Source organism: Pteronotus mesoamericanus, unplaced genomic scaffold, assembly GCF_021234165.1.
Source record: "Pteronotus mesoamericanus isolate MK-2021 breed Mesoamerican mustached bat unplaced genomic scaffold, CSHL_Meso_final contig_105, whole genome shotgun sequence".
Classification (NCBI taxonomy): Eukaryota; Metazoa; Chordata; class Mammalia; order Chiroptera; family Mormoopidae; genus Pteronotus; species Pteronotus mesoamericanus.
The window spans coordinates 11644194-11660869 of record NW_026555006.1 but is presented as its reverse complement, the minus strand read 5'-3'; the positions used below and the strand labels follow the sequence as shown (position 1 = coordinate 11660869).

Here is a 16676-nt window from a genome sequence, read left to right as displayed (position 1 = left end):
AATGCTGCAATGAACATAGGGGTGCTTTTGTTCTTTCGAATTAGTGTTTTGGGTCCATTTGGATATATTCCCAGACGTGGGATTGCTAGGTCAGAAGACAGATCCATTTTTAATTTTTTGAGGTATCTCCATACTGCTTTCCACAGTGGCTGCACCAATCCTCATTCCCACCAACAGTGCAAAAGGGTTCTCCTTTGTCCACATCCTCTCCAGCACTTGATGTTTTTGGATTTATTGATGATAGCCATTTTGACAGGTGTATATTCTTGATATAAAGAGTTTGTGATATATATAATTAGGAAATGGAAAAGTTTGTTAATATTTAAATGACTTTCCAGGTTGTAAATGATTTTACCTTTTTTTCTAGGTTTGTTAAAGTTTTGCACTGTAGGGTTTTGCGGAATTGGGAGCCTAATTGATTTCATTCTTATTTCAATGCAGGTAAGTTAGTTTTAATCTAGAAAGCAAACTACTTTTACATTCAAATTTGAGCTCTATCATTTTCTCCTGGTATATTTTAAATATATTAAGAAGCAGGTAAGAATGCTTTTTCAATTTTTCTTCAGATGCTAGATCCAAGGGATTATGGCTACATTTCCAAGTAGCATTTTCCAACTTATGCTATACTAAGTAGGATTTCCGAAAGATAATACTTCCTAAAAAAAAAAAAAAAAAAAAGGATTCTATGATCAAATATGATTTGTAAATGTGAGTTCAACTGAGTTAGAGAGATTTCTTTACTGGATAACTTTCTATAACCTTTATAGATTATGAATCTCTAAAAAGGATTGAGGCTATTTCTCAAACTTGCTGTTTCTTTTCCTGATAGTCACAGCCACATGGTCAATTATTATAATTGGATATTGATGGGAATTTGATATTTATGTATGAACATATGGAGGAAGGAATAAGATTTTCTTTTGATTTGGACAGGCACCCAATATTAGTATTTTCTTGGTAGCAAATTATAGAAACTAAAATCCAGCTAGCTTAGCCAAAAAGAAAAAAGGAATGTCTGGGTTCTCTGTAGATAATTGAAGAGTGGTACTGGTCTCAGGCAAGACCAAATCGATACAATCAAATGATATATCAGGACTTTCCTGATATTCATCCCTGCTTCTGTGTTCTCATTTTCTGCTGCTGCAATGATGTGGAGGTAGGCATGGTTTATGAAATGCTATCCTTAGGCATTTAAAAGTGCCACCAGATGTTTTCTGTTAAATTATACTGAACTGGTTGTGGTTAACTCATGAGGATTCTTAAATTAGGGAAAGATGAATTTATCATCATAAATGTCATAAACAGCATTTCAGTAAGCACTTACGGAGCACCTAATGTCTTCAGCAAGTGTGTCAGTATGTATTTTGATCATCTTCAGTTTTGCTCTTCTTTCTCATACAGCATTTCCACTCCTCAATTCGGTCTGCTTGATGTTATCCTTATGTTTTAAAAGAAAGTCAAAATCTAGATTTTTGGTAGCATACTGTGAGGAGGGTACCATACTGTGAGGAGGAGGCAGCATATGGACCAATAAGATACCAGAATTAAACAAGGAAAATATTTGGTTTTAAAGTTGGAATTTTCCTGTCTTTAGTCGTAAACATATGCTTAACCAAATATCCTGCCTTCTCTGACTGTGGGACAGACAAGCAGGCATGAAGAGGCTGAGGTACTTGTGCACATATGTTTAGAAATGGGTTTCTCACTTTAAATGAGGATCCAAGGAATTTAATGTATTATTGGGATTCTTTAAGATATCCAGGATTCAGTGTCTTTGAAACTCAACCATTAGTTAATATTTTCACAGTCGTTCTTTCTTTGGCGATATCATTACTTTATAGCTTTATATCAAATTATAGAGCTTATTTGATTTAGCCACTACTTTCTGATATATGTATTCCTAAACTTTTCAGAACAATTAGTTCTTTTCTTGATAATCTGGAATTGAGACTGTTACATTAAGAAATTATTGAGGTAGATTTAGAGTCTTTGGATTTCTGCAATATATTTCCCTAAATAAGACATTTTAATAGACATGGCCAATTTAGACTGCTTTCACATTGGGGGAGAATAAATCAGTTTTCAAATGCGGCCAACCGAGACCTGTAGCCTTATTCTAAATGTCATTTAATATACTTAACATCTGATGTGATGTTGACCACATCAGAAAATTTTTTTCAGCAAGTTAAATAAGCTTTTACTAGAAATATCACAAACCATGTCACAAATAAATTCTCACAAATATATTTTTTCCAATTTCTCATGAACTTTCTACATTTTTTCCATCACTTTTTTATTATTTCCTTCTTTATTCTTTTCATCCTTATTATTATTTTTTTGGCCATTAAATATTATTCCCCAATGAATAGCAATGTTTTCTATTGGACTGTGATCCCAGAAACATATTGTACATGAATTCAAGACCTATAAAAACATAGTTTGCTTCACAATGTTTATAACAAAAATCCAGGAAAATTCTTTTAAAAAAATAGATCTAGTTATTTCATTTTTGAACAAAAACAACATAAAGTGTAATGTACATATTGCTAAAGTAAACTTTCCATGTTGCTATATATACCAAAAATACTTTCATGAGTTTATCTATTACTAAACTTCTGAAGTTTCTATATTTGGTTGTTGTTCTTAAAAATATGCAAGTGGCACTATATGAATGAATGGCATGAAACAATACCCAGAATTAATTCTGTCCTTTTGTGCATTCAACAAAAAATCTAAATACATGTGTAGCATACAGTCTTTCAGTTATCGGTAACTATTGTGTATAACTACTATATATTTACTTATAGGGCAGTTCCGAAGATTTTGAAACATTTATTCTGCCCTGGCCGGCGTGGCTCAGTTGAGCATCATCACCAGTTCTGTTTCTGGTCAGGGCTGATGCCTGGGTTGCAGGTTCTATCCTCCATCAAGGCACGTGCAAGAGGCAGTCAATTGATGTTTTTCTCTCACATCCATATTTCTCTTCCTTTCTCCCTTCCCCTCTCTCTAAAAGAAAGAGAGAAAGAAAGAGAAAGATTAAAAATAAACACTCATTCGTTTGTGCTTGTATAATTTTGAGTACACCATGAAGGATAGAATAGACAATTTGTCTTTTGTTAATCAGAAAAAAATAGAATATTTTTATTCTATTTAAACCTCTTTTCTCACAATCTGGACTTTTTTAAAAAGATTTTATTTATTTTTCATTTTTTTGAGAGAGGAGAAGGGATGGAGAAAAAGGGAGAGAAACATTGACCAGTTAGTTGCCTCTCACATGCCTCCAAATGGTGACCTGGCTTGCAACCCAGGCATGTGTCCTGACTGGGAATCAAACTGGCGACCTTTTGGTTCACAGTCCAGTGCTCAACCCACTGAGCTACATGAGCTAGGGCTGGACATTTTAAATTATACCCAAACTGCTGATGTTTACTCCATCAAGCAAAAAGAAAATTTTCTTCTTTAAAGTGGAGATGACAGCCTCAAGTGAAAAGATGAGAGTGGGTAATATTAATGTAGAAACTTGTTAGAAGGAAGTCTGTTGGGTTCTTTGTGACAGTTTTTAAAAATTCTATACATTATGGAAGAAATTACTTTCATTTTTATTCCTATTAATATTACAAAGTAGATTTCTTAAAGGACTAATAACTATATAAGGAGAAATTCAGAAAAGCTACATAATCCCTGAGACAGAGAACATTTATCAAATTTATAAACTATCTCATTTGTTTGGTATTTCTGTATAACTCATTTTAACATTTGATTATATATTGCTTTTGTATTATTTCTTAACTTACACACAGGTTGGACTTCCCACACATAAAGTTCTTGAGGATAAAAAAGACTTTTATTAATCCTGTATAGTACTACTAGTATGTTAGACATAGAGTATACCCTCAAAAATACATGCTGGTTTGAACTAAATACAGTATACCTTGTGAAAAGTGTGGCTTGTGCCATTTACAGAGAAAGTGAGAAGCTAAAAATGGTAGTTTTTAAAAAAAGTGATTGCTTTTCCTTGGACCTTAAAGTTCTAAATTTTATAGCATCACTTGAGAGGTAGGTAATGAATAGAAATAAAAGTTGGAATGGTAAATGTTAGGTTTTATGCCATCAATGAAAATTAATTCAGTGAGCACAATTAGGTAGAATAAATTGGGATCCTTGCCCTAAAGGAACTTAAAATCTATCCCAGGAGTGGTCTGATGATAAGATTTTACTTATTAGAAAAAAATATTTCCTTGGGAACTGCAGATTTAAAATAAGAAGGAGTTGCCTTGATTATATCTTGTTTAAATTCTTTGAATTTTACTAAAATTCTTAGAAGTCATTTCATTTCAGAGCATAAATAAGGTTAGGATTAGAGTTCACTTCTGTGTAAGCCAATTTATTTTGTCAAAGACATGGCCTACAGCCTTGCCCTGTGAAATACATGCTGCTGATCAAAAGGACTAAATCTATTACCAGTACAGGAAAAGTTGGTCAAAGTCCTTGACAGTTCACTAGATGCAGGACAACAATATATAAAAACTAGTTGACATTTTATAGATAGCAAGTCTTTCAAACAGCCCTGTGTAGTATTTATTTAACCCTGGTGTGATTTATTGGGGAAATAAACTGGAAAACTGAGGAGACTGACAGTTTATGTCATGTGATCTTAATTAGTGGATTTCACTGAGTTCACTTATCTTGTGGGTGGAATTTTACTTAATGAACTAAAGGAATGTTTATAAAACAAAGAGTATTTTAAACTGGTTCTGAGACTAATACCAAAGCTGCATTTTTCCCAGAAGATATAATGGTGAATATTATTCACTTCTTGAGGAACGATGTTTATGTTGGTCATTATGGATTAATGCTAACCAGTCTTTAAATCAACTGTAGTCAGGGGTTCCGAATTCCTGATTCCTCTCACTGTGTAGGAATTTTGATGCCTAATTAATATGTGCCTAATCAGATGGTTTCAATGGCCTCATATTAAAATTAACTGCACACAGTATTCAGCTCTGGACACAAAAATGTAATTTGACTTTTAAGAAAATATGTTTACTTCGGGGGGGGCGGGCGGATTGGATGGACGCAGGTGGCATCATTAGCCTCTTACTGCAGACAGCTGAGTCATTTTAGTTTCTTCACCAGGTTAGTAGGTCTCCAGGAGATGATTTGATCTTGCCAGTGTTAATGTTTGAATTCTTTATATGGAGAAATTCCTAAATGGACTACATAGAAAAGGGCTACACTGATAGACTTATATAAAATGCTGTTTTTGTCATATTACTTTTTAATTCATTCATAGCATTTTAAATTTATAAGATATTTGAGTTACCCAGGCAGTATGACTTCAATGACAATGCAAAGCCATAACATGGAGTATCATATCTGTTGCTAAAATTTAGGTGTTAAAGTACTTATCGGTAACCGCGTTATTCCCTTTAATGGATTACTTTTATTAGGATGCTACTTAAATGTATACAAACAAAAATACATTCCTGCTAACAAAATCAAAAGTTTATAAATTAGAAATTATCAGCATTATTAAAGTAAGCTCTTTTTGCATGGTAAATAAATGTATATATGATATAAAATTTGCCATTTTAACTTTAAGTATATGGTTCACTGGCATTAATCACATTCAAAATGTTGTACAGCTGTCACCACTGTCTCTTTCTAAACGTCTTCATTACCTTCAACGGAAGCTCTGTAATCAGTGAGCGGTCACTCCCAACTCCCCTCTCCCCATAGTTCCCATTAAACTGTAAGCTACTTTTTCTGTCTGTGAATTTGCCTATTCTAGATATTTTTATATATATGGAATCATATAGTATTTGTTCTTTTATGTCTGACTTTTTGGGCTTTACATAATGTTTCTAAGGTTCATTGATATTGTGGCATATATCAGAACTTTATTCCTTTCTATATCTGAATAATATTCTATTATATGTATGTACTACATTTTGTTTATCCATTTTTTCTATTGAAGGACACTTGGGGTTTTTTCCCCCTCACATTTTGGCAGTTGTGAATAATGCTGCTATGAATATTTGTGTACAGGTATCTGTTTTAAGTCTGTTTGGTTCTTTTGGATATGTACCTGGGAGAAGATACATTTTTAGTAAAGCCAGTTGAAGAGAATAGCTTCCTAACCTTAGATGGGTTAAGCCTCGTTAAATGAAATCCCAAAAACATAAACCATGAAGAAAAAATTCATTGAATTTGATTGTTAAAATTAAGAAATTATGTTTTAAAAGGATACCATAGACAAGTTAATTGAGTAAAAGGATGTGCTAACAACAGGAATTGATATGTAGAATATACAAATAATTTCTGCAAATCAATAAGAAAACGATAGGGAGCCTAAAAGTTAAATGTGCACAGCATACTAATAAGTGATTCACAGAATCACCCAAATAACTAATATTGCAAGTAAAGAGATACTTCTAGGCATTTACTCTTCAAAACTCATACTCCTGTCAACAAGGGGACATGTGCAAGGATACCTGTTATAGCACTGTTAGTGGTAACAGGAAGCAGGAATCAACCCAGGCAGGCCCCCTACTAGGAGAAGGGATGCATCCTCTGTGACACTAGGCAGCAGTTATGTGCATTTACTGAGATGTACATACAGCTACATGAAAATGCCTTAAAATCATAGTGTACCGCGAAAATAGTTAACAACCAAACAAGACCTACAACAATATTACTCAGATAAATTAAAATTATATCTTCAAAGACATCATGTGTTTTTCAAGAATAAATATGTATCCAAGTCATGTAGAGAATTCAGTGCATGCCCACTTGTGTAGGGGGCCTGTGGGTGAGTGGAGGGGAGTTGTAGAGAATTAGAGTGAAGATAAAAGATAAAAAGAGGAAAACAGCAGGAAATTTGGTGACCACTTATTAACATTCTTGACTTTAATATGTATTTCTAAAGTTTTCTGATTTATTCTTCTTGCTGTAGACTTTTCACCTACAGAGAAACTTAACCCCTTTATGTAAACAATTAAGATTATTTGCATTTAAGCCACAATAAAATTTCATAGTGAAAATAATCAGAAATGATATGAAAAAAATTAAATTTCATCCAATTCTTTCAAACCACCAACCATCTTCATAGAAGGAAGGTGTGGTAGGACAAAAAATACCCATGTCAAATCCCTGGAATTTATGAATATTACCTTATTTGGAAAAAGGGTCTTTGCCAACAAGATTAAGAATCTTGATATGAGGCGATTATCCTGGATTATCTGGGTGGGCCCTGTATTCAAGTCAAGTGTCCTCATAGGAGATAGAGGAAGAAAAGATGCACACAGAAAAGTATTAAGACGGGCAGAGATTGGATATGGCCTCAAACTACAGAATGCCAAGGAGTGGTGATTGCTACCAGGAGCTAGAAGCAGCTTATGTTGGATTCTCCCTTCAGTCTCTGCAGGGCATATGGCTCTATGGTACCTTGATTTTAGACTTTTGGCCTCCAGAACTGACTGTAACAGAATAAATTTCTATTGTTTTAATCCACTAAATTTGTGGTAATTTGTTAGAGTAGCTGCAGGAAACTAACATAGAGGGATACAAAGTTGCTTGCTTTTGGCTGTAGGCCTTCTCACAACCAGTGACATTGACAACCATTGTACAAAATAATTTCCCATAGTGGAGAGGTCCTCCTGTTACCCCTCTCCTGAGATGAAGACGTGTAGCAACCTCTTACTCCATTAATTGGAGTCAAGTGTGTAAGTGGTTTTTCTTCTCTCCATAGATTTCAGAAATTGCCCCAGTTCATCAAAGGGAAATTACTTCATGTAAACTATTTGGCTTCAGGCTATTTTTAGAGAAATCAACTCATAATTTTAGGTTTAATACTCTGCCATCAATGAACAAATGGACATAAGCATATTTAACTGAGTAAAAAAATTTCCCACTAGGGGTTATCCTTAGAGATTTATAATTTTATAATTAACAATACAATAATACACTCATAATAAGGGGTTTTATATAAGTGTAAGATGCTTAAATACAGGCTAAATCTTTAATTTTGGTGGGGAAGCATTGATTTGAATAATGAAGCCTTTACAAGATGGTAGTTTTCTTAAAAATTAAGTAGGGAGAACAAATTCTTTGGGATAGTTCATAAACAAGTACATTGACCGCCTTATAGAGGTGTATGCCTTTAAATGTTGTAATTATGCGAGATCTTAAAAAGTACTATGTAGAACAGCTTATTCTTCTGTTCCTCATTATATGGGTAGGAAATGATGAAGTCAAGAGAGGATTAATCCTACAGTTAGTTATTGACAGCTTTTTCTTCAGGTTTTCCTTTCAGTCTAGTGTTTTACCGCACTGACTTAATTTGGTTGTTTTTGCGGGAGCTCCTCAAATTATTTGAGGAGAGAATAGCAGCTGGTGCTGTGTTTTGGTGATCTGGCGGTGGTGTGCATGATGAGTTTTTGGCTACAAGTAACAAACCTCAATTTAAATTGCCTTTAATAATATAGTAGTTTATTGTATCACGTACCAAGAAATCTGGAGATTAAGTAGTTCTAAGATTTGTTAATTTAGAGCTGGAGGACATAATGAAGGGCCCAAATCTATCCTTCCTTCCTGCTTCCTTCTTTCTCTTTGCCATCTTCAGGTCCTTTGGTTAGCATCACCTTCTTACCTAGTAACTTTCAGGGGCAGAAAGTTAGTTTCCTGAGGTAGAAAGTTTCCTCTCACCCCCATCTTCTTAACGGCAAGTAGGCTCCCACTGAACTCATCTGAGGTGATTGGCCAGAATTTCATTACACATCCAGGCTGAACCAACCTCTGGAAAAAGGATTGGAATTACCGTGATAGAACTAGTTGTTGAGCGGCCAGTGTCACATAGTTTGAGAGGAAAGATGCTGTACTGAGTCTGCCAAACTGGAGACAAAATTGGATCATGTATTACCATGGCTCTATAAAACCATAAACCGTAATAAAACCGTCAACTTTGAGAATATCTTCTCTACAGGACAGAGGAAACAAAACAAAAATTACCCTTATTTTTCTACATGTTAATTGCTAACTTGACAAGATTGTAAAGCACCTGGGTCCTAATCAGTTTTCAGTTAAATCGTTGTATTTCCTGAGAGAGTCAAGTGAACCTCGGGTGAGCTTATTAGAAATGCATGATATTAAAACGTCACCCAATCATATATTTTCCTTAATTCCAACTTCTGAATACTGTTTTTTCTAAACAGGAGTGAGATTGTCAAGGGAGATGGCATAGGAAGAAGAAGATAGTAGAACAGTAGGCCCAGTTCCAATCTATGCACATACTCCAAATTAGGCATTTTTTTACCATTTGATTTGACCTATATATGCTAGCTGGGGTTTTCTCTATTTTCGTTGCTATTTTCCTTATACAGTCTCAAAACATGTTATTTCTCGTCACCCGTTCTTCTCTTTCTTGGGTTAATTCTCAGAGTAGTTTCCTCTGACTTTGGCCACTAAAAAAGTTCTAATTTTTACTTAAATTCATAAATAACATTCATAAATGTCAAAGCAAATCAATTTATTTAAAATTTAGAAAGTAAGTCAAAGTGCATTACAGCACTCAGCATTGTATCTAGCACATAAATGCTCGGTGCCATTTGAAAATTAACATTTATAGGTCACTAGAATAGGCTTCATGTTGGCAGAGATTGTGTCCTAAATAGTGTTACGTGTATAATACCTAGCACAGTGTCTGGAATATTCTAGGAAATAAGTGTTGAATAGTTTTTTAAAACTAAATTCATTTTTAAAATGAAGACTGCTATATAGCAGTGTTCATCAAACTCTAGTTATATAAACCCTAAAAGATTTTTTAAAAGATTTCTACCCTCTGCACATTTTTAAGTTGACATTTAAGTTATCCATCATCAAGTTAAATAGTTGCAAAGGATATAATTTTTAGTTTGCAAATATTGACATGTATAAGCAAAACTGTTACATTAATTTTAAAATGTGTCTGACAATATAAATACCATACAATTTTAAATACCATTCTTTTAAAAAAAGTCACAAATGAACCTTTTACTAACCATTATAAATTTTACATTGTTTCTTTTTCCTTCTTGAATTTTTTCTATTTTTATTCTACAAAAATTTACTCAATGTGTAATATATTTTTATGCTTGCAAATCTTCTACTGATCATCTTACTCATTAAAACTAAGAGGTTTTAAATTTTCTGTGATTTCTGGATTGAGTTGTCATATAATTATTAATGATAAACAATTATCAAAACAACACAAGCATGTTACAAATTTTAGCAAATAATTTTTAAACAAAAAACGGAGTAAAGTGATATGGCAGAGCATATTTTTGGACTCTTGATTTTAGGAGATTTCCCCAAGTCCAGTATTTTGAATTATCTCTTTGTTTGGTACATCAGAGGTTTTTATACCTCAAGGCAATGTGCCTTCATAAGACTCAGGATATGCCTTGATAGGAGGTATCTATACTGTTATCAAGTTAAAGAAAGGACCACAGTGAAAATGAAGTAGGAAGGGGAACTAGCATGACACCTCCACCAAAGCTGGTGTCAGTGGGATCAGTTTTACAAAGAATACATATGGGAATTAAGAATCTCAAAATTTATTCCCTTAGATCTATCTGGGTTCTCATACGCCTTGGTTAATCTTTGTGTACCCCTGAGGCTACAGTTTTAAGACTGCTGCTTTAAAGGATAATTTATAGAGATCATGGTAACTATATTGCCAAAAATGTGACTAAGGGAGTAAGATGATTATAATGAGCTTTTTTCCCCTTTGTCACATTACCTTCTTTCTCACAGGGAACCTCACCTGGCCAATCATATTAATCCTATTCCCTGAGATAACAGTCATTTGTCCAGCAATAGGCACAAACACCAAGCAGATCAAAGTCCTCCCTTGGAACTGATATAAAAACACTGAGGAAGGAAATTTTTCTTTCCTTTGATTGGGATCTGCTGAGCTGTGGATATGTGAATTTGAAGCTGCTGGCAACCAACTGGGAGTGCCTCTCTGCAGAATGAAGGCTAGCAGAGCGAAGCAGAGGCAGGGAGACCCAGCCAGGGTCCTTCCTCGCAGGGCGTGCAGTTTCAGTCCTGGGGGCCTTGGTTCCTGCAGCTCATTTGCTCCTGTGAACTTCCCCAGTATCTTTTTCAGCCACATGAATCACTAAATTCCTTTTTTTCTTTTACTTGAGTTAGTTTGAGTTATATGATTGGTGCTGCTGAAATAATTTTAACAACTAACAAAAAATAAACTCAAAGTATTGTGAAAGTATCTTGTGTAAAATGAGTAATTTTGAAAATTTTCTTTTCTAGATTGTTGGACCTTCAGATGGAAGCAGTTACATTATAGATTATTATGGAACCAGACTTATAAGACTGAGTATTACTAATGAGACATTTAGAAAAACACAGTTATATCCATAAATATTTTTAAAAGAAACAGTAAGTGATATGTTTATATAATCTTAATTATCATATATTATCTGTGTAAAATTATGGGAATTTGAGAACCGTAAGAAATTGAAGAGATCATTTAGTGTTGCAAACCTCTCATTTTGCTTCTCAGGATACACAGGTCTGCATATGCCTGAAATATCTCTAATCTTTTGTAAAGCATTTTCATGTATCTCATTGCTCCTGCAGTTCTCGATTCAGTAACCTCTTTCTTTACAATGAATGTGCCTAAGGACCAAATTCACTGGGAAAAAATAACATCAAAACAAAAAGATGTTCTGTAGTATTGTATATGGTGGTTACGAGGAACGTGCGTGTTGTAGATAGTTCAATAAAGCTTATCTTTGCTGCTGTCTCTCTCTTTCCTATGATCTTTAAACCTCTTTCCTCTCCTTTCCTAAACAGGAAAGTTGGTAAGAGTCTCAACCCTGAACTACTATTAAGTACTTATTTTAACCTAAAGTTTGTCTCTGCCCCTGAAACTTAGTAATTGGCCTCAGCTTTAAATAGGTAATACACTTGGAGAAGTCAGAGATACCATTAGTCTTCCTGATTCAACTCTCTGCTTCTCAAGGACTCTGGTACTGTAAGGTTTTTATTTCCATGACTGTACATTAGTCTATTCTAATAAGTGATCTTCCGGGAATGCTAGATTTTTCTCAGGAAAACAATTTCCTGGTATGACCATTCTCTGCAGTGGGGAAGTCCTATATAACATGGAGGGTGCAGGGTACTTCTTAAGTGATTATTCACTTTGAACTATCTAGCAGCTTTTAGAGACAGAGCAGAGAGAAAGACAGGCCAGGTGTTTTGGCCACAGTCAGAGTCCTAGGGTTTTCACTCGGCTCTGTCTCAAGAGTGTTTCTAGAGGCCAGGAACGGAACAGACATTTATTTCTATTTATGTCATAGTGTATAAATAGGATATGAAGTATAATTTTGCCCTTAAGGTAGATTTTTTTCTTTCCTCAATAAAATCATGGGATATACTTTATAGATGTTGTAATAAGTTCGAACAGTGATAGACCTTGTCAAGATCTGAGGGATTTATTCAACTGATTGCCCAAAAAGTTGTTCAGATCTTTTCTATTGAAACTATTGAAAGTCTTTGGCTTTAAAATTGAAATGAAACTTAGAGCAACAAATTGAGACGAGGGAATTTGAGACTAAGATACAATCAGTGTGAAACTGAACCTCACATCTAGAGCTCTACAAGTTCCACTGGCTGCTCTCCACCTCCCTCCCCACCCCAGCCCCCACCAGCTATGTCATTTTGTATTAAGCATTTCATTTTGGAAGTTATTACTCTTTATGAGAAGGGTTGAGTAGTTTCACATAACTCTATTTTCATACTGTAAATTGTGTCCCATTCAAAAGTGTATAGATTGTTTTCAAACCATAATGTGTAAAAATTAAGCAAATGTAATTTAAAAAGTAATTTCATTCTCTGTAGCCTATTATATAAACACTTAATTGGGATTCCAGACTAAATTTGAAATTTAAAACTCAAAAGCCCCGTTGAGAAGGCAGATCTCTGCACTGCCATTCATATGATTGCCCTACAACGTACATAGAAGGGCTCCAAGAGTAAGAGAAGTGTTCTAAGTAAGTGAAGCATTACCATGTGCATCTACAGTAACTTCATTGGACTCTTTTTAAATAGTTTGGTTTAATATATTTCTTTTTTCTGTTTTAGGATTGGGCCTTGTTGATTTTAATAGTGAGCTCTCAGTATGTGGATCTCCAGATTTTCCATTTTCCTTCTTCACATATCATTTTATGGATTCTATATCATTTTTTTGTTGTTGATAATGTTTTTGTTTTGTTGTTTTTGTTGAAAGCATTTTCGTCTGAGATTTATTTAATAGCACTTTCTTTGAGAGCTGTGTAATCATGGTCTTTCCTAGGCTACTGTCTCTATGAGATAGGTCGTTTATTACCCCAATATTCTTTCATGTGCTTTCCAAAGGCAAGTTGCCCGCTTGTCATTTTTCCTTATGAAAAATAAAAATGACTTACTCACATTTTTAGTGCTTTATTATTAAGAAACCTTAAATGTTGAATGTAGCTGTCTTCTGCATTTTGATCCTTCAAATCAGTTAATCCATGGTGTGAACAAATACCGTGATATTGCCTGGGGTACAGCCTAGTGTATGACAACGCACCTGGTTTTCTGTAGCTTTCAGATCTGTCTTTGCCTTGGTATCCGAGGAGCTAATGATCACTGGGGAGTCTGAAACCTTGAGGCAACATGGACACTTCTGGCATTGATTCAGGCCTCTGAAGTGTGAACTTTTTCCTTTTAGCTTTGAGAGTGATGCGCTAGCTTTTGAAAGACCAGATGCTGACTCATCTAGCTCAGTGCAGTTACATTTGAAGTTGGATGGACAAGGTGGGAACACTGAACAGACGATTAATGTCTTCCATCTGTTAGCACTGCCAGACAGATGCTGGACAAGTGCCCGAAGTGACGCCCCGGTGTCCGAAGGAAGCAGCACCTGCATATTAGCACTGGTTTTCCTTACCGTGTTTTAGAAGAGTTTTAAGAAGATGGAAATACATGAAATGTTATGTCCCCATAATTCTGTCATGTACTTTCTTCATTAACAGGAACACCAATTTCAAAACTACTGCGGCCAGGCTCCTCAAAAGTAAAAACCATAATTTTTTATCACTCATTTTGCTCAAAAGGATGCTGTATTCTCCAGTTCGCTTTCTAACATTTAGTAACAGATTCTTCAGTTGGTGGGAGATTAAGTATTGATACATGAAGTGAATTTGGGTTGACTCCTAATACACATTAGAAATGGTCTCTTTGCTTCATTTGTTAATTAAAATATGGAGCAGCTACCGTTTGGGAGGTACTGTTCCAGATGCTAGGATGCAGCAGTGAACAAAACACAAACATCTCTTCCCTTAAGGGCTAATATTTTCTTAGGATGTGCTTTTTCACAGTGATATTTTGGCTGCAGTTAAGCTAGTATTTTCCTAGATTCTTTCGGTTGCAAACAGTGCTTTGAAGTTTCTTCCAGATCACCTAACCCCAGATTTTAAAAGTCCTTTACGTTTTCTTAGCCGTATAAATTCAATTATATAAGAAATGCTTGTAGTCAAATCTTGAAAAGTAATGTTGATTCTTGCATAATTGTTACAGTTATTAATATGGCCAGGTGGGTAGTCTTTTTCAAAGGTGTTTCTCAAAGTAAGCATTTATTCGAATACACTGTAGTACTATGGGTCATTGATAAAACCTAGAAAGAAAGTTTCTTTGCAAAGGACTCTTGAACCTTTAGACTTTATTTTCACTGCAATAGCCTAGATTTACATGACAAGAACACTTTTTTCAGTTTGCGTAATCCCCTAATTGCCTAATATATGTAATTCTTTAACATGTTTTTGTCTTATTATTTATTTTTTATGTCAATGAATTTAATGCAGGTGAATGCAGGCTTTTTTGATTGTTTTGTTTTTGTTTTGTTTTTCACTTTCATGGAACACTTTTATTTGGCTATTTATTAGTGTGTGTGAATATGATTATATGTTAAGGCCTTTGTATGCGATATTTTATATGATAACCCTGCTTTTAAAGCAGTGGCCGAATGGGAGATGGATTAGCTCAGTTGATACTGCTAAACTCTCTAGGATGGGGTAGAATGGATTCTTTCAATTCTGCAGAAACAGTGTTTCGATAGACATACTTACAAATGGTAGAGGATTAATACAATTTCCCAAAAGTACCTCTTTACCCAGGAACATTTCTTACCTACACTGTATTAAACTAAAGGACCTCTTTAAGACTTCAAAGACACTGTTATATAGTCAGCATTTGTTCGTGGGACCACTAAGACTATAAAAAATATTAGTTTGGAGTTATGTTTTTGTTTTATAAAAATAAATTTGTGTGTCTTCCCTTTTTTATATCTAGATGCTTAAGTCTAACTATTATAAGACTAATAGGTAGCTAGGAAGCTAAAAAGAGATCTAATAGCAAGAAACTGGCAAGAAAGAAAATTAGTTCTTAAAAAGTACAAATCTAAGATGTTGGTTCCTCTTCTTCAAACACCTTAAATGTAGATATTTCCTGGGTTTCTGGTTCCTTCCCTTCCTCTCATTAAATCACATTCATTTTGCATTTTTCTATGTACAAAATTCAAGCTTAATGCAGAAATTTTGGGAAAACACCAAAAAGTGCAAAGGAAAAAACGAAATTCATTTCATAGCTCAAACATTAGTATTTTTATGTATGTCTTAGTACTTCTTCCATGCATGTATGTACATTTTTCTCCACAAAAATGATATATATATATATTGTTTTGCAGTCTACTTGACATTGTAAAGATTTTTCTATTTCAATAAATATTTTTTACAAAATTGTTTTTAATGCCTGCAGAGTGTTCTGTGTCTGCATCATAATTTATGTAATTCCTTATTGTTTGGTATTTAAGTTATCCTAATAAATGAACAACATGCATTTCTGATTTTTTCTCTCTAGAATTGTCATTCTTAGTCAAAAAGTCATCACACCTTAAAGTTTTTGATACATAGGTAAAGTCTCAGTTAACCGGGTCAATGGAGAAAGAATAAAGTCAGCCTAAACCCACGTTCAAATCAAACCCCAGTCAGCTCTCAAATAGCAATCCCTTGTTCAGATGGACTGTGCATAAGACACTGCGGTGACCTGCCACTGCGCCTTGCTCTGCAGTTAGGGCACTGCTTAGTCATGCTGACTGCTGCCCCTCGCACCGAGGAGCTGAGGAACAAAACTTTGAGAACAGTCTAGCTGCTGGGGAAAGGGCGCTGGTTATGCATTTGAGGAATGATAGCGTATCTGTTTTTTGTCACAAGAGGTCAAATAGTTGACTGAATTATCTAATTTCCCTTCGGGAAGCTTCATGGGAAGAGAGAAGAGTTTTAAGGAGTAAGTAGGAAAGTCATACAGAATGGGTCTCTTTTTTTTTCCTCCCTTGCTAAGAGAGAAAGGGAGGAGGGTAGATTTGGAAAATGAGAAAAGTTACTAATTAGGAGTGAATAAAAGAATTCTGAACAACACTGGGTACCCAACTGAGTCCTGGAATAAAGCATTTGTTAGTTCATCAGCAAGGCAAGGGCCACCCCTTTCTATATCTTTTTAAATAGAGCCTAATATTTTAACTCAATAAATGTAGCAATGTCTTTAAAGCTAGTCATTGTCTGATGAAGAATGTTATTTACTTCCCTAGAAAACATTTT

At 34.6% G+C, this 16676-nt stretch overlaps 1 protein-coding gene across 1 annotated transcript in view; it reads left to right on the top strand.

The window, feature by feature from the left end:
• TM2D1 (TM2 domain containing 1) overlaps nucleotides 1-15779 on the top strand; it is a 37864-nt gene extending 22085 nt beyond the window's left edge. The window contains exons 5-7 of the mRNA XM_054573992.1: nucleotides 368-441; nucleotides 11308-11436; nucleotides 13144-15779. Coding sequence (XP_054429967.1) covers nucleotides 368-441; nucleotides 11308-11418 — 185 coding nt within the window. The 3' untranslated portion in view covers nucleotides 11419-11436; nucleotides 13144-15779. The remainder of the gene's footprint in view (nucleotides 1-367; nucleotides 442-11307; nucleotides 11437-13143) is intronic.
• Nucleotides 15780-16676: the final 897 nt, after the last annotated feature.